At 44.9% G+C, this 26115-nt stretch overlaps 1 protein-coding gene across 4 annotated transcripts in view; it reads right to left on the reverse strand.

Annotated features, from left to right (window-relative positions):
- Positions 1 to 26115, reverse strand: part of DZIP1 (DAZ interacting zinc finger protein 1) — an 88062-nt gene that overhangs the window by 17524 nt on the left and 44423 nt on the right. For 3 of the 4 annotated variants that reach the window (XM_030567516.1, XM_030567524.1, XM_030567508.1), the window contains 4 exons: positions 16448 to 16507; positions 12391 to 12536; positions 657 to 855; positions 161 to 290 (listed from right to left, as the gene is read on the reverse strand). In XM_030567516.1, coding sequence (XP_030423376.1) covers positions 161 to 290; positions 657 to 855; positions 12391 to 12536; positions 16448 to 16507 — 535 coding nt within the window. The remainder of the gene's footprint in view (positions 1 to 160; positions 291 to 656; positions 856 to 12390; positions 12537 to 16447; positions 16508 to 26115) is intronic. The other variant, XM_030567532.1, reaches the window with a different exon arrangement.

A 26115-nucleotide genomic window follows, 5' to 3' on the forward strand; every position in this document is an offset into this window, starting at 1 on the left:
TACAACAATAGTAATTTTGTGGCTAATCCCCATTAAAAACTAGTCAGAAATGTTTACCTCAACTCTCTTGTTCATGAAAGAAGAATAAACCTATAACACTATTAGCAGAACACGAATGAGTTATTTATGGCATAAGTGCTAGGAAAGTGCTGTCTCTTACCTTGGTGTAGATGTATTCTCAGCAGAAGTCACTCTTTGTTCAACTGGGCATACAGCTGTAGAAGTCCGCTTTGCTGGTTTTGGCTGCATTGTTGATGAGGAAGTTGCCATATGAACCATCTTCTGTTTATCTAGAAAAGAAGTTATGTTATCAATCTGAATATTAAAAAGAAATGTAGGTGTTGTTGCTCATCAGAAATCTTAAGTGAACTTGTGGCTATAAAAAAAATAACTTTGAATGCTGCTCAAAGCAGCCATTGATTTTCTCCATTATTAGAGAGAGACATCGCTTCCATAATCAAATAAAAGTAGAGCGCTTTTTAAGTGGTGTAGTGTAGCTGACAGCTAAAACATAGCTATTTAGGTAAAAGATTACAAACACAACCATAAATAAATGTACACACAAAACTTTTACTTCAGGGACGAATGTACACAAACAGAATTATTTAAAAAAACCCGGTACCAGTAAAATAAAATAATTCTGAAATTTGTCCAACCTTCTGAAGCAAGACGAGAGCTGGAAACAAGCCTATTACAAGCCGATGAAGATCTCTCCTCAATCCTGAAGCTGACCTGGCGTTCAAGATGCTCTCGAATTAGTTGAATGTCAGGCACTTGTTTCTCTTTCTCTTCTCTGGCAGATTCGACAGAAACTAAGACTTTGTTTAAGTAGTCACTCGGGATACCACGAACACCCTGAAGAAATAATACAAGTTACTGTTTGATGGACAGCATAATTAACATAAAACATTTACATTTTATAAACCATTGGCTTAACCTTTTTGACTGCATCTAGTTTAAACCTTTTGTCTTCACGCCTTCAAGGCGCTTTATAATTTTCTCTCTCCTTTTTTCCTTCAGCTTTTACCATATCACCTTCTATACTCTTGCTCCACCAGTGATGCCATCCTCAATGCCTATTTGTCAGCTTCTTATTACCTTTTACATAACAAACAGAAAACAATACTTTTCTAAATATATATATATATTGTAAAATACTTTTTGTAATGGCTTCACAACTGTTTTATAAACAATGCATTACTAGGGCATATTCTGTTGTCATTCAGAACAGAATGCTAATGCATATGTGAATTCTGGGATATCTCATATCTCCTACGTGGAAGAGACAGAAACCTTCCAGAAAACAACATTTGACAATTGCTGTGATACAACAGGTCTCATATATTGTACGGAGATGGAAGTCAAAAACAGTTCTTGATTCTCCAGTCTAAAACCTAATGAACCTTAGAAAGGTTCTGCCCCTACATGTGTATATTCCTACAACTATTTATTTACTGAATACCAACAGTGTACTTGGCACTGTATGAACATATATGATACAGTCCACGATCTAATTCATACAGAGACAGTGGAATTTACAAGCATAAAATGCACTCGGTGATTGCTCAAACTGTAAGAGATTCAGATCCTGTTTAGAAAACACTGTTGAATGGGTTATGTAGAAGTGCATTTTAAGGAGGATTTGAAAGAAAAGAGGAAGATCATTTAGCACGTCAGTAGATTGAGGGAATGCCAAAAAGACAGTTACTCACCTTTGTAACTGTTGTTCTTTGAGATGTGTTGCTCATATCCATTCCAGTTAGGTGTGTGCACCGCGCGTGCACGTCTGCCGGAAACTTTTTACCCTAGCAACTCCAGTGGGCCGGCAGGTCGCCCCCTAGAGTGGCGCCGCCATGGCGCTTGATATATACCCCTGCCGGCCCACCCGCTCCTCAGTTCCTTCGTGCCAGCTACTCCGACAGTGGGGAAGGAGGGCGGGTGTGGAATGGATATGAGCAACACATCTCGAAGAACAACAGTTACAAAGGTGAGTAACTGTCTTTTCTTCTTCGAGTGATTGCTCATATCCATTCCAGTTAGGTGAATTCCAAGCCTTACCTAGGCAGTGGGGTCGGAGTGAGAAGTCGCGGCATGGAGCACTGCTGAGCTGAAGGCCGCGTCATCTCTGGACTGCTGGACCAGGGCGTAATGGGAAGCGAAAGTGTGGACCGATGACCAGGTTGCCACCCTACAGATCTCTTGGATCGGCACTCGGGCAAGGAAAGCCAGTGATGACGCCTGCGCCCTGGTAGAGTGTGCAGTCACACGGCCCGTAGGGATGTGAGCCAAGTCATAACAGGTCCTGATACAGGACGTTACCCACGAGGATATCCTCTGCGAGGAAATAGGAAGGCCCTTGACATGGTCCGCTATCGCCACGAAGAGTTGGGGGGACTTGCGGAATGGTTTGGTCCTCTCCACATAAAACGCTAGTGCCCAACGGACATCCAGCGAGTGGAGTTGTTGCTCCCTGCGGGACGAATGGGGCTTTGGGAAAAAGATGGGAAGGAAGATCTCCTGGTTAATGTGAAAGGCTGAGACCACCTTAGGGAGAAAGGCAGGGTGCGGTCTCAGCTGCACTTTGTCCTTATGGAAGACCATATACGGGGGGTCTACCGTGAGAGCCCGGAGTTCCGACACCCGTCTAGCTGAGGTGATGGCCACTAGAAAGGCGGTCTTCCAGGAGAGGTAGAGCAGGGAGCAAGTCGCTAACGGCTCAAATGGAGGGCCCATGAGCCGAGCCAGAACGAGGTTGAGATCCCATGAAGGGGCAGGGGGACGGACCTGTGGGTAGAGACGTTCCAGCCCCTTCAGGAATCTTGCCACCATAGGGTGGGAGAAGACAGAACGGCCATCTCCTCCCGGATGAAAGATGGAGATGGCCGCTAGGTGAACCCGAAGGCATGATATCGCCAGACCCTGTACCTTGAGGGACCAGATGTAGTTCAGAATATTGGTGATGGAAACCTCCATAGGGAGAAAACCCTTCTCCGAGCACCAGCAGGAAAAACGCTTCCACTTGGCTGAATATGTAGCTCTAGTGGAAGGCTTCCTACTGCCCAGGAGAACCTCCCAAACCGGGGTAGAGCAGCGTAACTCAGAGCTGGTCAGCCATGCAGGAGCCACACCGTGAGATGCAGAGACCGAAGGTCCGGGTGACAGAGTCTGCCGTGGTTCTGGGTGATCAGATCCAGGTGAAGGGGCAGGGGAATTGGGTTGGTTATTGAGAGGTCCAGCAACATGGGGTACCAATGTTGCCTGGGCCACGCCGGGGCTATCAGAATCACGCGAGCCCTGTCCCTGCGCACCTTGAGGAGGACCTTGTGGACCAGCGGAAACGGAGGGAACGCATAAAACAGATGGGTCGCCCATGGGATAAGGAAGGCGTCCGCTAATGACCCAGGCTCCCGACCCCGAAAGGAGCAGAATGCCTGGCATTTCCTGTTCTCCCTGGACGCGAAGAGGTCCATCCGGGGACGACCCCACCTCTGGAACAGTGAGAGGGCGACGTCCGGGCGAAGGGACCACTCGTGTGAGCGGAAGGATCTGCTCAGGCGATCCGCCAGTGTGTTTCATACTCCATGTAGGTAGGAGGCCGTGAGGTGAATGGCACGGGCTATACAAAATTCCCAGAGCCGCTTTGCCTCCTGACATAGGGGAGAAGATCTGGTGCCGCCCTGCTTGTTGATATAGTACATGGTCGTCGTGTTGTTGGTGAACACCACGACACAGCGACCTTGAAGGTGATGGACGAATGCTTGACAAGCAAGACGGACCACTCTCAACTCCCGTATGTTGATGTGGAGGTCCAGTTCCTGGGGGGACCACAGGCCCTGAGTCCTCAGGGTTCCGCTGTGCGCCCCCCAACCCAGATCTGAGGCGTCCGTCATCAGGGATGCCGAGGGTTGGGGTGGATGGAACAGGAGCCCTGCACACACGACGGACTGGTCTAGCCACCAGGGAGTCCAGTACCCCCTGGGGGATGGTGACAACTGTGTGTAATGAATGTCTGGCCGGCCGGTACTGCGCGATGAGCCAAGATTGGAGAGGCCTCATGCGGAGTCGAGCATACGCTGTCACGAACGTACAGGCCGCCATATGGCCCAGAAGGGTCAGACATGTTCTTATGGAGGTCAGGGGGGCCGCCTGCAAGCACAGAATGATGGCCGATAGCGACTGGAACCTGGGCAATGGTAGCAAGGCCCTGGCCAAGGTGGAATCCAGAACGGCCCCAATGAACTCTATCCTCTGCATGGGGAGCAGAGTGGACTTGTCCACGTTGACAATGAGGCCTGGGGCAGCAAAGAGATTGCTGATCCTGCGGACGTGGTCGCGGACCTGCAGCTCTGATGTGCCTCAGACCAACCAGTTGTCGAGGTAGGGGAACACGTGAATGCGGCTGCGACGATGACTGCCATGCATTTCGTGAATACCCTCGGGGCCGTAGAAAGGCCAAATGGCAGGACCGCAAATTGATAATGCTTGCGGTCGACCACGAAGCGAAGGAAACGCCTGTGCTGTGGAAATATGGCGATATGAAAGTAAGCGTCCTGCATGTCGAGGGCGGCGTACCAGTTTCCAGGATCTAGCAATGGGATGATGGTCCCCAGGGATACCATGCGGAACTTCAACTTCACCATATGCTTGTTGAGTTCCCGCAGGTCGAGGATAGGCCTGAGGCCTCCCTTGGCCTTGGGGATCAGAAAGTAACGGGAATAAAACCCCTTGCCCTTCTCGCTCTCTGGAACCTCCTCTATGGCTCCCTTGTCGAGGAGCGTCTGTACCTCCTGACGGAGGAATTGCTCGTGAGGGGGTCCCTGAAGAGGGACGAGGGTGGGGGGTGGGAGGGGGGGGCGATGAAAACTGCAGGCGGTAACCAGCCTGTACAGTGCATAAGACCCAGGGGTCTGATGTTATTCGGGTCCACGCCTGGAGGAAAAACGAAAGACGGTTGGAAAACTGTGGGGAAGGATCCGAAGGGGAAACTGGTACTGCGCCCTCGGGCGCACCTTCAAAATGAAGGCTTGGGTCCGGGTGGGGCCTTGGAGGAGCCTTGGTTCTGCTCCCCTTGGCCACCCGACTGTCTGCGCCTACTCTTCCTGCCCCGGCGCCTATTAAGGTCCTGCCGTGGGCAGAACTGGGGATACGGCCGGCGTTGTTGCTGCTGGTTCTGCGGCCAGAAGGGTCTGCGCTGCGTCACGGGCGCAGGCATCCCCAAAGAGCGCATGATGACGCGATTGTCTTTAAGGCTCTTTAGCCTGGGGTCTGTCTTTTCTGAAAACAGGCCCTGGCCTTCGAAGGGGTACTGGAGCTCCGGTGGAAGGCCAGAGACCTGAAGCCAGGATATGCGGCGCATCGTAAGCCCTGAGGCAAGGGTCCGAGCGGCCAAGTCTGTAGCGTCCAATGAGGCCCGCAGCGAGGTCCTTGCAACCTTCTTGCCCTCATCAAGAATCGCTGCAAATTCTTGACGTGCCTCCTGCGGCAACAGCTCCTTAAACTTGTCCACAGCTACCCAGGAATTTAACAAGTAGCGGCTAAGGAGGGCCTGTTGATTGGAGACCCTGAGCTGTAGCGCCCCCGCCGAATAGACTTTACGGCCTAGGAGGTCCATCCGCCTCACCTCCTTAGATTTGGGCGCTGGGGCCTCTTGTCCATGGCGCTCCCTCTCGTTCACCGACTGTACCACGAGGGAGCACGGTGTCGGGTGGACGTGCAGGAATTCATAGCCCTTAGAGGGGGCCATGTACTTTCTCTCCACACCTCGTGCAGTAGGAGGGATGGAGGCCGGTGACTGCCAGATAGTGGTGGCGTTGGCCTGAATGGTCCTAATGAAAGGCAGGGCAACCCTGGTGGGAGCATCTGCGGAGAGGATGCTGACCACCGGATCCTTGATCTCAGCGACCTCCTCTGCTTGTAAATTTAAATTTTGCGCCATGCGCCTGAGGAGGTCCTGATGTGCCCTGAGGTCGAGAGGAGGAGGGCTGGAGGACGAAGTGCCTGCCACTGCCTCGTCAGGGGAAGATGACGAGGAGACCCCTGGCAGCAGAGCGTCCACAGGGGGTTCTGTCTGGACCCGGCCCTCCGGCTGCGGAGGGAGCTCTGGGTCCTGGTGGCTGGACCTGTCCTCGCCTTCCGGAGAGGGAGGGGGGCGAGACAGTGTTGACTCTGGTGGTCTTCGGTCCGCCGCAGGCCGGGGAGAAGTATGTTGCGGACCCTGGGCTTGATGGTACGCAAGTCCATCAACCCCCATTACTGTGGCCCTTGGTCTTGAGGCGGAGGGTCCTGGAAGAGGGCCGCGTGTCTGTCCGGGCTCAGCGTATAAACGCTGTCCGCCTGAGAGGAGACCGATGGCTGCCTCGAAGGCCATGGAGGTGCCGAACTCAGCTGATAGGCCTCCCTCAGTCCCGACGCCGACGATCCTCTCGGTGCCGAGGATTGGTACCGGGAGCCATACCGGTGCCGGGACCGTGACCGGGATCGGTCTGGTACTCGGTGCCGGGATCCGGACATGGACCTGCCTCCAGCTCGGTGCCGGGATCGGGACCGCGATCTACGTCCGATGTGGTGCCGGGATGGCGCTGGGGACCGGGACCTACCACCGACACGGTGCCGGGAGGTCGACCGGGACCGGGACCTGCCACCGGCTCGGTGCCGGGAGGTCGACCGGGGAGTTGATCGCCGACGCGAACGGCTCCTAGAGTCCTGGTGCCGGTATGGAGAAGAGCCAGACCAGGATCGTACCGACGTCGACCTGCGCCGCGAGTGCGACCGGTGCCACCTAGGAGAGCGGTGCCGGGACTGCGAGCGGCGCCGAGAGCGCGAGCTTCCACGTCGTCGGGGCCTCGAAGGCGATCGATGCCTGGATTCCAGAGACGGCGCTCTCAACGTCGGCTTGCCTCTGGAGATGACCCGCACCAGGGGTACCGGGGGTTGAGGCTGGGATGGCTCAGTCAGAGCTATCAAGTCCCGTGCCGAAGCGAAGGTCTCCGGCGTGGACGGGACTAATGGCTCGACCCCAGATGTAAGGGGGAGCTCGGAGGGGCCGGACTCGATGGACCTTCCGGGCCCGGAGTCAATGGCAACCCTGCAGGCGGTGCCGCGGCAGAGGTAGGTGCCGAGCGCTCTACTCGAGCCTGCCGAGATGATGTCGCAGACGTCGAGGGTCTTTGATCGGATCCCGGTGCCGGGGTGTCTTTCCGGTGCTGGTGCGGTCCGGTGCCGGTGTAGAGGTGGCCAGCTGCGCTGACGGTACCGGATTCAGTGCCGCTTCCATCAAGAGAGTCCGCAGTCTTTGATCTCTCTCTTTCTTTGTTCAAGACTTAAAGGCCTTGCAGATGCGACACTTCTCGGCGATATGCGATTCCCCGAGGCACTTCAGGCACGCGTCATGGGGATCGCTAGTTGGCATCGGCCTTTTGCAGGCCGAGCACTGCTTGAAGCCTGGCGAACCAGGCATGGGCCCGGTGCTGGGCGCCAGGAAGGGCAACGGCCCAACCCGCGAATAAGTTCTATAAACTATATACAATAACTACTAATTACTATACAACTCTAACTGTATTATTAAACTATTTACAACTACAACTATTGACAGTAACGAAGGAGAGCTAAGGACATGGAGGACAGCAAGCCGCACTCCACAGTTCCAGCAACCGACACGGCGGTAAGAAGGAACTGAGGAGCGGGTGGGCCAGCAGGGGTATATATCAAGCACCATGGCGGCGCCACTCTAGGGGGCGACCTGCCGGCCCACTGGAGTTGCTAGGGTAAAAAGTTTCCGGCAGACGTGCACGCGCAGCGCGAACACCTAACTGGAATGGATATGAGCAATCACTCGAAGAAGAAGGTAAGTTCCCCCACAAAAGAAAGTGAAAGACAAAAGTGAGAAGGGGATAAAAAGAGGTACTAGGAAGAAGGGAGGTAATGAGATTAAAGAACACAGGTGGAGGCAAAGCGACACAGAGCCTTTTATACAGTACTGCCAACTCAAAGAATTAAAAACCATGAGTTGGACCCCACTATCATGATTTTTTCAAAATAATACATTTTGAATTCTTTTTCTTTGCCTTCTAGTTTCCGAACTTTTGGGGGGCACTCATTTCACTTTTTCAAGCAACTCTTCAGCAATCATTAGGGCTAGAAACTCTTTTTTTAATGAGATCATCACACAATTTCCTGATTCCAGCAGCTGCAGCTTGGACAGACACTCCAAATATCATGAGAGTTGCCATAAAATCACAAGAGTTCAACTGGCCAAGAGGGCCAGATCCTTCACTGAGTAAACTGTTGTAGTTCCACTGAAGTCAATGGAGCTATGATGACTTATACCAGCTGGGGATCCATCCCTGGAATCACTAAATTGATTCTGAATGAGCAAGGAAGTCAGCAAAGGGATTAAAAGAAAGAAGGGGACCCTCTGTGAAGGGAGAGGTTCATTATTTCAGCAGCAGAATGTTGATAAGATTGGTTGGAGGAGGGATGACATGAGATGTGGGACTGGTAGGAGGAGGTTGTGTTAGTTTGGCTTAGAGATAACCAAGGTACTTACAGTGGAATGGGTAGAGTACAAAGGACAGATTTCTGAGATACTACACAGGACGAAGCAGCATGATTTGGCACCAACCTGGATGCAAGGGAAGGCAGCAGGGGTGGAAAGAGAAACTGAATATATTGCTGAGGTTGAGAGTCTGGGTTATGGAAAGGATAGAGTAAAGAAGGGAGGGAGAGGAGCTGACTTGGGAGAGAAACGAGTAGGGAATAAAACTAGGCTGACTTTAAGATTGTTGTAGGATTTCAAGGACTATTCAGTTTAGTTTCTCTTAAAAGGCCACCACAAGTGTCACATTTCCCAAGATGAAGAATCCAGTGCTCAGTGAGGACTTTAGCTTGGCCCCAATCAGTGCTTGGCTAATCATTGGTGCTGGAAGGAGGCAGAAGACTCAAGAGTTTCTTCTTCACTGTACTACAGTAACCTCAAAGCCTTGGAGGGGGGGGATGTCTTCAGAGCTCAGACTATGCCTCTTTGTGACAGCGTGCAGCAGGACAAGGAGGGGCTCTACTCAGTTTAGTTCTTTGGCCAGTGAGGATGAGGCCTGGGTTACACAGTTTTAGTATTGATATAACTATGATGGGGTGTGACTTTTTAAAAAAAACACTGATAGTTACTAGTGCAAGGAGTTATACTGGAATAAAGATGCCTTATACTAGTATAACTTTTTCCCTTTTCTGTTCCAGAGCAAGCAATACTGGTATAAGCACATTTCTAACTATACTGGTATAGTTAAAGTGGTACAATTTGTGTGTGTAGGCAAGGCCAGAGTGCTAGAAGATTGTGGGACACTGAGAACCTGTCCTCCCTCAAGGCTGCTAGAGATAAGTCGCTATCTAGTAATTAAGTGTGAGCTGGTTGAGATAAGCAGGGGAAGCAACAAAGGGGAACCTACTCTAGGAATCAGATGAACTCATTCTTGGTGGGGATCAACAAGGGCAGGTTAAAAAAAAATCAGGTGAGGATACACATCAAAATGCTGGGGACCCTGAAAAATCCCAGGATGGCAGAGGCATGCAGGCGAAGAGAGAGAAGTTAACTGTCTGCAGTTTACATTGAGGATTATAGTGGCTGCCAGAGCAATCAACTAAACAATGTCAGCAGCCAAAAGAAAGTCAGAAATAAAACATCTTGCTTAAAGTTTTTGAAACTCCTCTCACTCACACAAATTTTAAATCCAATCCCCTTTCCCAGACAGAGACAAAAATGAAACTGAGATCCCAAGATAAGAGAAAGACTTTGTACTTGAGGACAGCTGTGTGGTCCTTAGACTTTCTGCTAAAGCATTCAGTGACAGAGGAACACAAGGAGAACAAAGTGGGTGTAAAGTAAGGGCTAATTCTCAAAGCAGCGCAACGGACAGAGAGGAGCAAGACTAAGCCATATGTGAAATCTTCAATTCATAAGATACAACTTTGAAGAAAGGGGAGACCCTCAAATGTGAGGCACAACTAGGGTGACCAGGTAGCAAGTGTGAAAAATCAGGACGTGCACATGTGTGTGTAATAGGGTCCTATGGGAGAGGGGTAATAGGATCTTATATAAGACAAACCCCGTAATATCAGGACAGTCCCAAGAATAATGAAGGCATCTGGTCACCCTAGGCACAACTGCACCAAGACAGTTTCAGACTGATCCTTGAAGGAATCTCAAATCCAAGCAGTCACACTGCCTTGGATGTGGCTGCCTGAATTGTAGTCAAGGAGCACTTGCATAATGGCAAGTACTAGATCTAAGGTTTTATTTAAGAACCCCATATCATTAAACCATGTGATAATAAATACGTTATTTACGAGTATTATAGTAATATTAGTGAAGTTCAGACAAGTAGAGAGAAGTGAGCTCTGAAATACACACATTCAACTACCAATACATACATATTGGTTCTGATTTTTCTTTATCGCAGGGGAAAAAGATAAAAAGCATTGTGACCGGGTGTACTAGGACCTTTGAGGCCCCCTGCTGGAGGCCCTGCAGTCCTACCACACCTTCTCCAAGAAAGGAGCAATGAAGGTGGGTCCTCCAGGCCCACCTGCAAAGGCTCCAGGGAAGCAGCCAATCAGAGCACAGCAGGCTCAGATAATAGGAGCTGCTGGGCCTGAGCAGGACAATTGCTGGCTGGTAGCAGAAGTCTAGAATGGCAAAGAAGGACTAGAAGGCTATGAAACTCCATAAATAGCCACTGGGGAGAAACCCTGCTCATGCATGGCTAGGACTGTGAAGCTCTGCAGGCACAGAGGCCTGGGACAGAGAACCCTGACTAAAAGGGGACAGAGACTGATACTTGCTCTTCAGGCAAGGAGGCCTGTGAGTAGGGTTACGACCTGGCCAGTATTTCACTGACCTGGCCGTGTTGTTTTATGGATTTGCCAGTTGCCAGAAAAATAATTTAATCTGACAGGTTTTTTTATGTGGGTCTAAAGATTTGCATTATTTATTATCATAATACACTGGGATATCTAATGTTAAACGTTTCTCTGTCCAGCTAAAGATGCTGCAGTGTTCCCACTTTCACAGTTTAAGCGATAACAGATCAAAACTGTTGAAAATACAGCAGTTGTGTCCCATCAACATGCAAGCGCACCATGCGTGTATGTGAGAGAGGGCTTGAGTCACGTGAGAGTGATGAGACTGGGGATGTTATCAATCTTATCTAAATGTGTTTTCTCTCTAGAGACTATAAATGGCTGTTAAGGGGAGGGAGTTGCCGGAGTTGCCTTGTGGTTTGAGGATGGCACTGTGGCAGGTTTGCCTTGGGGGGTGGGGTGGGGAGGGCTTTGCTGGGTTTTTTTTTAATTTCAAAGGTGGTAACTCTACCTGGGAGATACCTTGCTTAAACAGGAAACAGACCAGAAGGTGATGGGACAGAGTGGAAAGTGGCCCAGAGAATAGCAGCAGCAATCAAACAGAGGAAGCAGCACATGGCTGCTTTCTATAGAGTCCCTTAGTTGGGACTTGGAGTAGTGGGCGGGCCCAGGTTCCCCCCACTGGCCACTGGAGAAGTGGCCTAATCCCCAAGGAGGAGATAAGACACTGCAATAAAAACCCAAGAAGCAGGCTGGGAATTTAAACAGGCCCAGGGATGGAGCTGAAGACCCTGAAAAGAGCCAACCACTTGTTGAACTTTGTTACCCCTGAAAGGGACTTAAGTTAAGGAGAAACCTGTCTGGAGAGCTGGGACACCACAGTACTGCTGAAGGCAAAGAGTCTCCAGGGAGAAAGCCCTGGGGGCACTGTTTTGAACAGGGCAGGGACAGACTTAAAGCTAGCCCAGAAAGGGCTGAGAACTAAATCCAGAGACAGAGCTGCAGACCAACAAGGTCATGGCAATAGTCTTTGTTGGACCTTTGTTGACTCGGAAGGGTTTCATCCATTTCAACAATGTTGTCTTAGCCAGAGCCCTGAGCCACTAAAGACCCGTCTAATGAGGGCAACAGCTCACAGGGGGTGCCAGGGAGAGCAGAGAGTGCAGGATCATACCCGGCAAAAAGGAGGCACTTACAAGAGGTGAGTGCACCCTGCCATAAGCATTATTGTGGGGGGCACATATTAGAACCGCATAAAAACACCCACTATAACTTCCCTATAGGAACTAAGGAAACATCCAACCTTAAATCAGTGGGCATTAAAGATAAAATACATGATATTGAGGATGAGGGGACATTTCACACTGGTCTCTAGCAATCACCTCCGGCTGACAAGGTGTGTTCTTCCTCTCAGGAGTGATATTGGGACATAATGGTTATTGTGGGTTATGGTAGGGAAGTGAAGGGGAAAGTGAAAAAGGGTGGACCAAAGGACCTTCTCACCACTTAATGAAAAATAATCATTTAAAATAACCTTACTGCTTTAATTCCCAAGGATTCCAACTTCTCCACCAGGGTCTGCTCCAAAACCGTTCGTAATTCTTTAGTTAATGAAGGATTAGTCTTCAAAGCATTTATTAAATGTTGCTTACTTCTGCCTATTTTGTGTTCATTTTTTTCTATTTCTGTAATATGATAGGAAAATTACATTCAAAAGGGATATTTTAAAAATGCAAAGTATCAATACGCAGGACGAGACAAAAAGACAAAACTTAACCATGCATTTTTTATAACAATAGACACGTGTATGATATTTTCTTTGTGTAGTGGTATTTCGTCTGCTCAATGCTGCCTTTCTTTTAACAAAATCTGGAACTTATTTACAGAAACATAGATCTGCTTAGAATCCACCACTTAAATAACCTTAAAGCAGTCACTCGCCCTTGATTGACAATACTTTTTCATACTATATGTTGTAAAGATACATGCATGAATATGGAGAGTACAGTATGCACTTCTGGGAAAGGAAAATTATTTTGTGATAATTAAGTTCTCTAAAAGTAGTATTTGAGGACAAGGCCAAACTCTGTGTCATGTCTTCTAATTGAAAATATGCCAAGCTAGTGATTTTTCTCATCTCCTTCTGAGCTCCCCGAACATTAAAACATTCTCCAATAAGGCGTCAGGTAGTACCTCTTTCTTAACCTTTTGGAAGTGAAAAGGTGAATTTAAATATTTTAGTAATTACAAAAATATGGTCTGAATTATGAAATTAACAGAACACACATGATAAATATTGCATGTCTTAAAACCCCCTAGACCTGAATGCAGGATTTTTTTTTCCTTTGAGGGCTGATGGCATCACACATACAAAGTAGGAAAGGTAAGCTGTATTCTTTATTCTTGCACTGGATGTCATCGAGACCTGCGTCTGACAAAGTGGGTATTCACCCATGAAAGTTTATGCTCCAATACATCTGTTAGTCTTTAAGGTGCTACAGGACTCACTGTTGCTTTTTACAGATCCAGACTAACACGGCTACCCCTCTGATACTGAGACCAGCAACTCTTGGAGGAAAAATACAAACATCCTCAAACCAGACCCTGGCAGACAAGTAAAAGATTAAGGGCTAGATTATGCCCAGGTCCTACATGGCCACACAAAGGAGTTAAGAGAAGCAAAGCTCTCCTCACCTCCCAGACATATAGAACTGCCTGGATTGTGGCTTTGACACAGCAGAAACGTTACTGGATACCTCTGACCTTCCCTATGACCAAGTGGGAGGGGACTATGGCACCTATTTCCATTCTGCATTGGCCAACAATGCTGACAGGGCACTCGAACATATAACACCCCAGAAAGGAGTATAATAGCATAGCTGTGTACCATCCCTAACAAAGGACCATGCCTCAAGGAACAATTCAGCCCTCTCTGATTTTTCATGTTTTATTTTAAAATAGACTTGTCATTATTGTCATTTGTAAACCTTATTTATTTAAAAGGGGATTCAATTTAACTTTCACATTTTCTCCACTGAAAATACTAATTTTTAAAAGTGCCATACAACTATCAGCAAACCTGTAAAATTACTATGTAACAATACAGTGCAAAGGAATCAATTTGGATTACAGACTAAATTCAAGATTTTCAAAGGTGAGCAGGGACTCTGGCTGCCCAACATGAGACATCTTAAAGGGGCCTGATTAACAGGGGTGGTTGCTGAGCACTTTCTGCAATTTGGGTTCCTTTAAGGTGGCTCAGGCTTGGCAATCAAAAGGTGAAGCACTTAAAATCACTAGTTACTTCTGAAAATCTTGACCTAAATGCATGTGAAAATGCAGCTAGTAGAAAATTAATTTACAAAAACTTACTTTAGATAATTTAGAGAACAGTATTTTATACTCACCTTGCTTGTTATTCAATCTTATTTAATAATTTTGTATCTATCTTGTCCTCAATAATTTATTCACAATCCCTTTGATTCTGTATTAATAAATATTGTTTCTTAAAAGTATTCTTTAACTTGCTGTTTTTGTGGTTTAGAGCTATTAGTTCCTTTCTTATTCCAGAATGGAAATTGTTTTTTGTAAGCCATAAAAAACAAAAGTCTTTTAGGTACACTGCATAATCAGGGAACGCGAAACCACAAAAAGTCTGCAAGTTGTAAATTATTTCAAAACCTTGTTTAAAATTCTTGGTTGCTTCAATTTTCAGCTCTTCTGATACTCTCTGAGGACTCATGTCCACAGGAACTTGCTGAAGCCAAGAACTCAGAAAGATCCAAAAACAGACTGGATGTTTATAGGGGGTATCAAGAATATCCAGAACTGTTATAATTAATTGAAATTTTGGAAGGGATAGTAAACCTCACGGTTCAACAATTAAATGAATCTCTAACTGAAACCAAGATTATATTTATTGTGGATAGCAGATTATCCCACATCTTTCCACTGTGGGATTCTCACACCTTCCTCTGAAACATCTTGTGCTGACAACTGACAGGATACTGGACTAGATGAACCTCGGGTCTGATTCTGTCAGGCAATTTCTATGTTTCTCTCAAAAAGTAATCTTTATGCCCAGCAATTTTCATACTCTCCCTCACAGATGTCTGTGACTGAAAACAAGAACATACTGACCTTTCTGTCTTTTCTGTCTTTGTTAGTATTGCAAGATGTACTTTTGGGCAGATCAAAGGAATAAAGGACAATCAGGAATAATCAAAGGAATCAAGGATAATCAGTCAAGATAGAAGATCTTTTATTGGACCAACTTCTGTTCGTGAGAGAGGAAAAGTTTTGAGCTTTCACAGAAGTCCAGACCTGAAGAAGAGCTCGGTGTAAGCTCGAAAGCTTGTCTCTCACCAACAGAAATTGGTCCAATAAAAGATATTACTTCACCCACCTTGTCTCTCTAATATCCTGGGACTGATACGACTCCAACAACACAGCATATAAGATAGAAAATAGCAGACAGGAGCAGCAGATGGACTGGCGGAAAGACGGAGAAAATGCAAGCGAGTGCTACTAAAAATGGGTGAGGGCAGCTGGTTGTTCCTTGGGAAATCCCACACTGAAGCACTGTACAGAAGTATTAACATTTCTCACATCATATCTTTTCCTTCAGAATTTAAACTGATTGCTTGTGAGCGTCAAGAAGGATTTCTCCTTTAATGCACAGTTCTGCATAATTGTCTGTGTATTAAATGTGAAATACGACATGAGAGAGAAGGTGGGTCCTCTGAAGTATCAGGTACTGGCCACTGCCAGGGGCAGGATACCTACTAGGTGTTTATTCTAGCATGGTAAATCCTAGGGCCCTGATTCTCCACTTATCCAAGCTGCACTCAGATGGAATGGAGGAGCTGCCACAGACAGTGGGGTTTGGTACGATAATTAAGAGTTGCCTAGGCCTGGCTCGAGTTAGTGCTTCACAAGAGCAGCACTCACTTCACTAACTGCAAAAAGTCCCGGGGGTGTTAGGACAGTAGAGGACTGGGCACCTCAGAGCTCAACTCAACCACAAATTCCCTCCTCCCCATCCTGCTCACTCCTCACGCCCCCATCATCTTACATGGAGGGTGGAAAAGTTAATATAGAAAGCAGCAGCACTGTCATCACCAGATTTAAATCTCTGGAGAGTTCCCCTCCAGGGACCATCTCTGGCCACTTTAAGCTTATGCAAAGTGACCTTAGCAAACCAGAGACCATTGCCTTATGATCTTTTGTTAATTAGTCTAATACTAGGTTATTTTGGTTAGTTAATATTGCTGTTTTACAAATATACAAAGAGTTTCATAAGAATGTGTTCATTTGTGTAAAATTAAAACATACAAATACTAGAGAGATGTATGGAACACACTTATTGCATAATTTTTTAGATCCCCATCAGAATAAACTGAATCCAGGTTGAGAAATTATATTTTACAAGCATGAACAACAAATGGGATAGTCATACATCTTGCTCAAATTACATAAAGCATGTTCGAAACTACAGAAAAATATTGTAGGTATCAAACAATATTATCCATTTTTATTGTCAAATAAAATGTTTACAGGTAATGCCCACTACATTTTTGACTGATCCCATCATTACCTTTTTCCTCTTCTGAAAGCTCCTCTATGGGATCCAGCATATGCACCAAGAGTGCCTTTTCTAATAAAGAGGAAAAATAGGAATAGCAGACAAACAGGATAGAAAACAGTCAAGATCAAGGTCCAAAAGAGGAAAGTTATGCAAAAGAATGTATGGAGATGTCATTTTTGCTTCCTCCCCCCCCCCCCCGACTGCTGATAAACTACCTCACACATCCAAAAACGGAGAGCCCTATTCAATGTGATTATTCATAGTAGCAAACATTACATTTGGTAGGATAGGGACTTAATAAATAATCATTTAATTTCTGATTGAGCTGCTTTTAATTTAGATGTTACAATTGCCAAGTGTAAAATGCACTGCAACAATGTAACAAAGTTTATTTGCAGCTGATATGCTAGTGAGGGTTTACAAAAAGAAAACATAAATAGCGGGATGCATTAGTCCAAACACAGAAGTCCTCAAAAACATAATGCGAAAAATGTAGAAATGAGTATAGTTAATTAAACTGGAGAAATATTAATTTGTCAATGTGCACGTCCAAAAGGGAAAGAAGTTTTATAGACAAATGCAAAAAGACAAGGGTTGCAATCATGGCCCCATTGAAATCAGTGACAAAACTCACATTGACTTCTGTGTAGCCAGGATCTCAACCAGGGTCCCTGCCTCAAGGAGTTTATAAAGTGACCTCATTTCCTCTGCTGAACATGGAGCTCCTACAACACACTGAAGTGATTCTTCCAAAGATGGACAGATTTCCCTTGCATCCTCCTGCCTATGAAAAGTTTTACAAAAATTAGGCCAGGTCACAGGATTTTTTTTTAATATTATAGATTTAAAAAGATTAAATTTTCTAATTTCATATGAGAAGTAGAAAGGTACAGAAACAAGTCTATAAAATACGAGAATTCACACTGCACTAAGTTCTTACTTAAACAAAAATAAGAACCTCTGTTCTCCCATTCTTAATAATTCAAAGACAGAGTAATTAGGTATTTATCTTAACAGGTATTGCTGTATTTGCTTATATTTTGGTATCAGTGCATAGAGGTTTGTTGTTTTTTTTTTTAATAGGTATTCATTTAGGGGCAAAATCTGCCCCTGTCTCCACAAAAGGTCCCCTAGCACCAGAACTGGTTGTTCCACTGCATAAGTGGGGGCAGTGGAAGAGGACAGCTGCACTTTAAGGCAAATATCCCCATTTCCTCATGGTTCCTGCATATCAGGGAGCAGAGGGCAGATGGAGATATGCTAAGCCATAGGTGGGCAAGGGGAAGGGTGTGACTCAGGTCCTAGGAAACACATCTATTACACAGACCCTCCAATCCTCTCTCTATGGAGGGGCTGGGTGAGGTGCTGTACAGGCTTCTGCAGACGCTTTAATAAGGTAGCTACTCTTCCCATGCTCCCTAACTCTAGGGATGTGTCCAGCCCCTGACCTGGTTACTCACAAAGAGTACTAGATTAAGATTTACCCCTTAATTTGTCTCCCATATAATCTGCAACAAATCACAAGTGCTGAGAAAGCTTCTTACCTACTGTATTGCCACAGGATGAGAATGTGATTCTATAGATAGTATACTTCACAAGACCTTAAAAGCAAAACTCTGCTTAGAGATTGCTTGACCAGAAGCCTACTCTGCTGGCTAGCACTTGTTGGAATCTGCTACTGAGCTAGTTACTATGTAATTGGATTAAAATGTCCTCATAATGTTTATACTTTCCTTAAATGCAATCTGCTTAAGTGTTTCATGTCATCATGGCACAATGCCTTATTATGCAGTTAGACCGTAACAGGAAATCCCAATTCCCAGCATCCAGGTTTTAAAATAATCTGCCACTCCACCTTATGGCTACTTGTTTCTCCCTCTCAGTATACTAGAATAGCTTTGAAGTTAAAATCAACAATATATGCAATAGTAACAGTGGTGAAAGCCATAATCCTAACTGTGCTATCCATCGCATCTTTGATCATTCATTGCTGACACCAGAGATCAAACACTGCATGGTGGTGGAGTGGAGGAATGGGGGTGGAGAGAAGAGGAAGAAACAAAAACCCAACAACAACAACAAACCGAAACGTATTTCTCCAAGTGAGATAAGCTCTCCTCTGGACACTGGTGCGCACGTTTTAAGAAAAAAAAGCAAATTCTTTATTATGTAAACATAGAATCCAATATAGGAAAACACAAATTGACCTGCATTTGGCCTTCTAACAAATGGCTGTGGAGATCAGCCTGTTCACAAATGTTTCTTCTCTGATTACCAAAGAGAAACAAAGTAACCTTGGTCCCCTCTGAGTGCCTGATTGGGCCCCTCAGCTCCACATATTTACTCACTCAGACCCAGTACATCTATGTGAAATCTAAAGAAAGGGTTAACTGTATGATTGCTAGGAATAATGTAGTGTCTCTAAACCAGGTCTCACAGCCTGGCACAAACTCTTTCCCTCAAAAATCATAAATATTTGTTGGATAAGCATTTGAATTAATCAGCATCCCCATCTTCACCCCATCACAATAAATATGCCTCTTAATTAAATACAGTTTTGGTTGTTATAAGTAAGGCATCTCTTGCTAAAACAAAAAAACCCACCTTTCCTGCACAAAAATAAAATAGTCAAACCCCACCAAATCACCTAAGAAAAGAGGAGGATTTTGCAGTATTCCCTGAAGTGAAAAAAAACTCAGCCTCTTTTGGAATCCTGGGTAAAGCAAGATGCAGAATCAAAGACCCTCCCCACCACTGAAAACGGCCTGTTGCTAGAACCCCACTCGATTTTAAATCTGTAGCTTATCAGGAAGAGCATTCCAAGATAATTTCAGTGCACAAGATGGAACATAGAGAAGCAGTCTCAGAGAACAAGAAATTACACTATGCTAAGCTTTGCAGATCACTCTGAAGAAACTGGAAGTCAGTTCAGTTGACAGAATATCAACATAATACACTCCCAGAGAGAAGCACCTCTTCATTCAGCCATATCCTGCACTAGTTGAAGTTTCTGATTGGTCTCACAATTGAGTACATTTCATTAATCCAAATGTGTGGATGTTGGTCACAAATGTATGGATAACTGCAGTGAGGTTTGCATCTAAAAATAAGATTATAATTTCTCCCAAGTAAAGAACATAAAAGGACTCTTATCTGTTTCTTCTTGGAAATCCAGAAACCAGCTGGGATCCAACAGGGCTTCTACACTGCAAACTGTGTTAACATAACTTCCTCCACTGAGGGAGAAGAAAATCAAAGCTGAAAAATATTAGCAGCGTAAAAAAAAGTAGACAATAGGATTCTTTGAAAGATCTATACTTCACGGATTAGAATGAGCTTTCTGATTCAGCATCCAAAAATGCAGATAAATCCCACAATGGAATTTTTTCTGAATAACACCTCAAGACACAGACCAAAATAAAATAAAATCAACCTTTAGGGATACAAGTAGTTTAGAAAGAGGTGAACTGAACCTCTGGAAAATTCTGCTAGAAAAAAGAAAAAATAAAGCCATTATTCAATTAAAGAAAAATTTAGAACATAAAATCAGATGGAAATTCTGAGTAGCCTGCTGAATAGGTGGTTATTGAAAACTGATCATTTCCAGAAGAAAATCAGATGTGGGAATGAAAAGTTAGCAGTCACAATTCAAATCCTAACTTTTGAAAATGTCTCTCTCTCTGGCTGAATGCAGAGCTAAAGACTCCCACTTTTAGCACATACTGGCTTTGAAATTTTTTTGAAACCTCATACTGATTATCAGGGATTATTAGAAAAAAAACTGAAAGGTCTATTTTTAGACTCAAAGAATTCATCATATGAAGGACATTGCAGTTTTGCACAAACTAACTGTAGCTCATAACAACTTGCACAAACTAACTGTAAACTAACTATAATTGTAACTAATTGCAATTTGTACAAACTAACCTCCATAATAAGTGAGCACTATGAGCAGTGGTAGATGGTATTCTGTGATTATATCAAAATGCAAGAGTACACCTGCTCTTGATGACTTCTAGAACCATGTAACTGTATTCCTTTGTGTCCTCCCAACTGTTCTCCTTTGCAACTTTTTTTACTATTTAATTTCATTTAATTTTATTTTGCAGGAGTTACCAGATATAAAGGCAGGAGCGGCGCCAGGGTTTTTGGCGCCCTAGGTGCGGGTCCTTCTGCGCTCCCAGCAATTCTGCGGTGGAGGGAGGTCTTTCCTGGAGTGAGTGAAGGACCCGCCGCAGAATTGCCGCCGACGACCCAGAGCGCAGAAGGACCCCCTGCCGCCGAATTGCCGCCAAGGGCAGCAAAATGCCGCCCTCCCAAATCCTAGCACTCTAGGCGACCGCCTTGGTCACCTAAATGGAAGCGCCGGCCCTATATAAAGGATGCCTAAGTTTCTTCACTGGACAGTTACCATTAAAAGAAAAATAGAAGCCTGTTTCAGAGGAATAAATACCAGGGAGAGAGAGGAGTTATTTAAGTTAAGCACCAATGTGGACACGAACAAATGGATATTAATTGGCCATGAACAAATTTAGGCTTGAAATTAGGCAAAGGTTTCTAACCATCAGAGGAGTGAAGTTCTGGAACAGCCTCGCAACAGGAGCAGTGTGGGCAAAAAAACCCTCAAGACTCCTATAAATTCCAGCTGTTGCATGGGGTCAAAGTGGACTTTTGGGTATTTAGTTGTAGACCTGGTTGTAGGAATAAATTTATAATCTTTCATGTGTCTCTAAAGGTGCCAGTGAAGGTATGTGCTTAGAGCAAACAAACATCTAGATAGGGAAATAACATAATGCCTTGTTTGTGAAGGTGCGTCATTAACACAAAAAGGATCTTTGAGAACACCCTAGGTGCCAAAGATAGACCGAATGGCAGCACTTTGTATTGAATATTATCTTGATCCAGAGTGAACCTTAGGAACCTCCTGTGGGATGGGTGAATTGTGATATGAAAGTAATTGTCTTGTGGATCAAGGGCCGAGAACCTGTCCCCTGCCCAAGAGATGGGTTTACTGCTGCCACGGTAACCATCTTGAAACGTTGTATTTTTACAAATTTGTTGAGTGCCCTTAGATCCAGAATGGGTCTTCAACCACCATTCTTTTTCTGTATTTGTCCACCTTTTTGCACATCGGGGAATATTGTGGTTGGTGTCTGCCATATAGTTTTCACCAGATCAAGCAGCACCTCGTTGATGGGGAGTGCAATCTTTGCTGATGAAGACATCTGCAAGATGTCTAGCAATTTATGCTGTGACTCTGACTTCTTCCAGTGGGATCTGCAGGGAATCCACTCTCTCTTAAAGAGATCTTGAAATTGCTTGAAGTTATCTGCTGTAGCTGGTGGGGGAGGTATGATTGTGTTATCAGGAGATGAAGAAATATTGGTCACTGGAGTATCTCCTCCTGTTCCTCAAAGGACCCCTCTTGAGGATCAGGAGATCTGGCTATTCAAGCTGAAGGAGCTCGCCTTCCTTTATCCCTCTGGGTGATGCCAGAGGTCCTCGAAAACTATTATCTATATGCTGCCCCAGCGTCCCAGTATGGCCACTGAGGTGGTGGAAAGGGCATGGGTGGGGGCATCGAAGGGTATTCATATTAACTGAATGGGTGTCTCTTCTACTCTGGTGGCAGATTGAAGGTACCTCATTTCATTCATGGCTAGCTCCCTGGTGTTGTAATGGAGAACCTTGGACAGAGAGTTAGTATAGGTGATCCCCATCATCTTCCTTGTAGTTGCCTGACAGGGTGGAAGAATCATGGATGGTGGAGTAGAATGTCTCAGTACTGCATGTAAGTACAGGGAGCTAGGCGTATTCATATCACAGTTATGTTGGTGCCTACTAAGGGTGAATCAGGCATCTCCAAGGCCATCTAGTCTTTGGAAAACCAAAATTCCTGTGATACCAGAACAGTTGAAGTGGAGAGATTCATTGGTACCGCTAGCCCTCTGCGTTCTGAAGAATGGCCAGCAAAACTCGCCATAGCCTTTTCCGGTACAGGTGTACTTGGTACCAATTGTCTACGAGACTCCATCAGTGCCATTCTAGAGGCAGCAAATGCAGCAAGAATGGCCATCACTGACAGAAATAGCTTCCTGACAGGAAAGACAGCGTTTAAACTCAGCAGAGCCAGGCTTTCCCTTTTTTAGGGTTCACTTCTCAAACGAAAAGAACTAGGGGAAGCTAACTTACACTCAGGAAATTAAAAAAAAAATTGCATGTAGAATAGTTAAGAAATGAAAAGAGAAGAAGGAATTATTAACATTAACTAACAGAATTTTTATTATTATTATGGAAAATGAGTACAAAAAGCCACTAAGAATCTCTGTCAATGGGCTCTGCTAAGCCTAAGCACCTCAGGCCAGGGCAGTGGAGAAGGAACTGAGGGCGGTTTGCCCTCACAGTGCTATATAGCAGCAAAGCAGAGCATGAGACTGGGAGAGGGAATGTATGGGCTAAACGGACACTGCTACCAAAAATCTCTGATCTGAGGCCCAGGGACATGAATACACCTGGAGTGGAGCAATCATAGGAACACTACTTGAAGAAGAACCAGGGAAAGTTATATCTGTGGCAAGTCTTGGTGCTTTTATGATAAAAGGAGAGGTGAGGTGGAATATGAGAGGATTCTAATGCTTTAAATGATGGTTACATGAAATTGTAGGTTCAGATGGTATCCTGTATAAAATGTACACCAGGAATAAGGCCCAGCTCATTTTTGCCCAAGTGAATTATTGCTAGCTCTGGTAGATCACAACCAGTTAAGATACTGCAGAGTGGACAAAACACGATGCCCGTGAAGGCCACCAGTCTCCACCCAATCAGCCTATGGCAGTAATCCCCAAGCCATGATGTATTCCTTGCTCTCCTGCAAATTTCTGTAACTTTGTGACCCAGGAATCACCCAGAAACCACACACTGACAACTCTGGCAGCATATTTCCCTGAGCAATCAAGGTACCTACACTATCAGTTCCAAAGCTGAGCGCTAAGTGTCCCCATTAATCAGCCTGGAGATCAGGATGTAGCCACTTGTGGCCTGCCCCACCAGGGGCTAGTAAAATATATATTTTCCTCAAACAACCCATCCAAGGCTTATCTACCACCCTTCCTTATTTCCTGCCCTCTCTGCAGCCGCAACCCCTGTGCCCTGCCCCTGTCCCATCCTGCCCCCCACCACCAACTTCAGTTCCTTCCCACCTGATATAACAAATATTTTGGGTAGACTGGCAGCTGACTATATTGCTGAGTTCTCAGTAAACATCCTCATACAATAAAAACATATTATATTATAATAGAGACTACTTGTAGCAAGAAACATCAGTTATTAAATCTTTACTGCATAGCTGTACAAAGGTTTGGACAAGAAACACCAATGAAGGGGTGCTCACCAGGGGCAATGGCATCAGCACATACACTTGAATACCCAGCCAAGCATAAAGTGGCTGTACAGAAACCATCTCATGTTTTTTTTTCTTTGCTGAGGCACGTGCAGGGTAATCCTTCCAGACTATACTTCTATACAAGTGAAGAAGTGAATACATTCTTAAATACAATTCACAATTTGGGTGCCTCAAAGGCTTATTGGTTGTCAGGCACTGCTTTGGGAAAAACTGACAGTTTGAGACCATTTCAACCCATATCCCAGCTATAGAGTGATCTCCAGTTCTGTGCAAAAAAACAAAACAACCACTAGAAATTTTTTGGAAAATGTCTATTTTTTGGAAGGAAGCAGGGGAGTCTTATATCTCCACAACCCCTAGCTCAAAGAACCCAAATTTGGATGGCTAATCTTGCCCTGAACCTTCCTAAGGCACACCAAATTTCAAAGGAATCTGATTAAGTATGTTGAAATTAGAGGGCTTAAACAGGTCAACCTTTAACCAGAGTTGAAACACACCCTTAACTATAGTGGCACATGTAGTGGCAATGAAATTAAAAGATAATCCTTGCCATATGTTCTAGCCAAATTCAAAATGAAAAGAAAGTATAAAACCTGAAAACTCTTTTGTTGTAAACTGACACTGTTGGTGAATGTAATATATTCAGAACTCACTCGTTTAGCCTTGTTCTGATGTGTACCTCTGCTCTGACACATCACTCTTTTAGGGATCTCCTATTACATCTGATGTCAATAAGCAATCTGCCCAAGTTAGAGAATCATAAACTATCAATTAGGTAAATCAGTTTAGCTCCTTAACAATTCAGGATTATCATAACACCTCACCATTTATGCACAGTTGTCATAAACAGATAGTTAAGGGTTAATGTCTCTTTTACCTGTAAAGGGTTAACAAGCTCAGTGAACCTGGCTGACAGCTGACCAAAGGACCAATCGGGGGACAAGATACTTTCAAATCTTGGTGGAGGGAAGTCTTTGTGCTGTTTTTTTTTTGTTCGTTGTTCACTCTTGGGGCTAAGAGGGACCAGACGTGCAACCAGCTTTCTCCAATCTTTCTGAAACAGTCTCTCATGTTCAAAATAGTAAGAACTAGCTAGAAGGCGGATTAGTCTTTTGTTTTCTTTATTTGCAAATGTGTATTTTGCTGGAAGGATATTTTACCTCTGTTTGCTGTAACTTGTAACTTAGGCTAGGGGGGAGGGAGCCCCTCTAGTCTATGTATAGCTGAAGACCCTGTAAACATTTTCCATCTTGATTTTACAGAGATAATTTTTACTTTTTCTTTCTTTAATTAAAAGCTTTCTTTTTTTTAAGAACCTGATTGATTTTTTTCCTTGTTTAAGACCCAAGGCGATTGGGTCTGAACTCACCAGGGAGTGGTGGAGGGAAAGGAGGAGGGGGAAAGGTTAATTCCTCTCTGTTTTAAGATTCAAGGAGTTTGGATCACAGTGATCTCTCAGGGAAAGTCTGGGAGGGGGAAAGGAGAGGGAATGGTTTATTTCTCTTTGTTTTAGGACCTAAGGGGTTTGGGTCTTGGGCCCCCAGGGAAGGATTTGGGGGACAGGAAGTATACCAAAACACTATATTTTTGGTTGGTGGCAGCGCTATCAGATCTAAGCTAGGAATTAAGCTTAGAAGGGTACATGCAGGTCCCCACTTTCTGGACGTTAATGTTCAAAGTGGGAATAATACCTTGACAACAGTAAAATAAACATGTTTAATTATGTCTCCATTATTTCACACATACAAATCAAATTTCACAAAGGGGTGTCAGCTGCAGACTGTGATGCATGCATATTTTAAATAGATATACTGTATATCAATTCACTTTTCATGTGCAATATGTGATTTCTTAAGTCTAATTATATGCTTAAAATTTGATTACTGTTAAACCTAAATATGTCAAATGCACATGTTTTCAATGATTAAGTGCAAGTCAAAGTTACTTCATTTTAAGTTTTTAGTGTACCAACTAATAAAGCATTGGTAGAGAAAGAGAGAGACTCTACAGCCTAGTAGTTAGGGAACTCACCTGGGATTTGGGAGAACCAATTCAAGTCCATGCTCAGAATGAATATTTAATTACTTATACAAAGTGAAACAGATCCAGCAAGAGAGACTGAGAAAGGTCCACCCAAGAATACCCAATAGCCTGGTGGTTAGGGCACTCACCTGGGATATGGCCTCAAGTCCCTGTTCTGCTCATTATAATCCAGGAGCATGCCCCTAATCACCAAGCTATTTGTTATAATTAGGGGTCTACTTAAATTGCAGAG

This window comes from Gopherus evgoodei, chromosome 1 (assembly GCF_007399415.2).
Source record: "Gopherus evgoodei ecotype Sinaloan lineage chromosome 1, rGopEvg1_v1.p, whole genome shotgun sequence".
Classification (NCBI taxonomy): domain Eukaryota; kingdom Metazoa; phylum Chordata; order Testudines; family Testudinidae; genus Gopherus; species Gopherus evgoodei.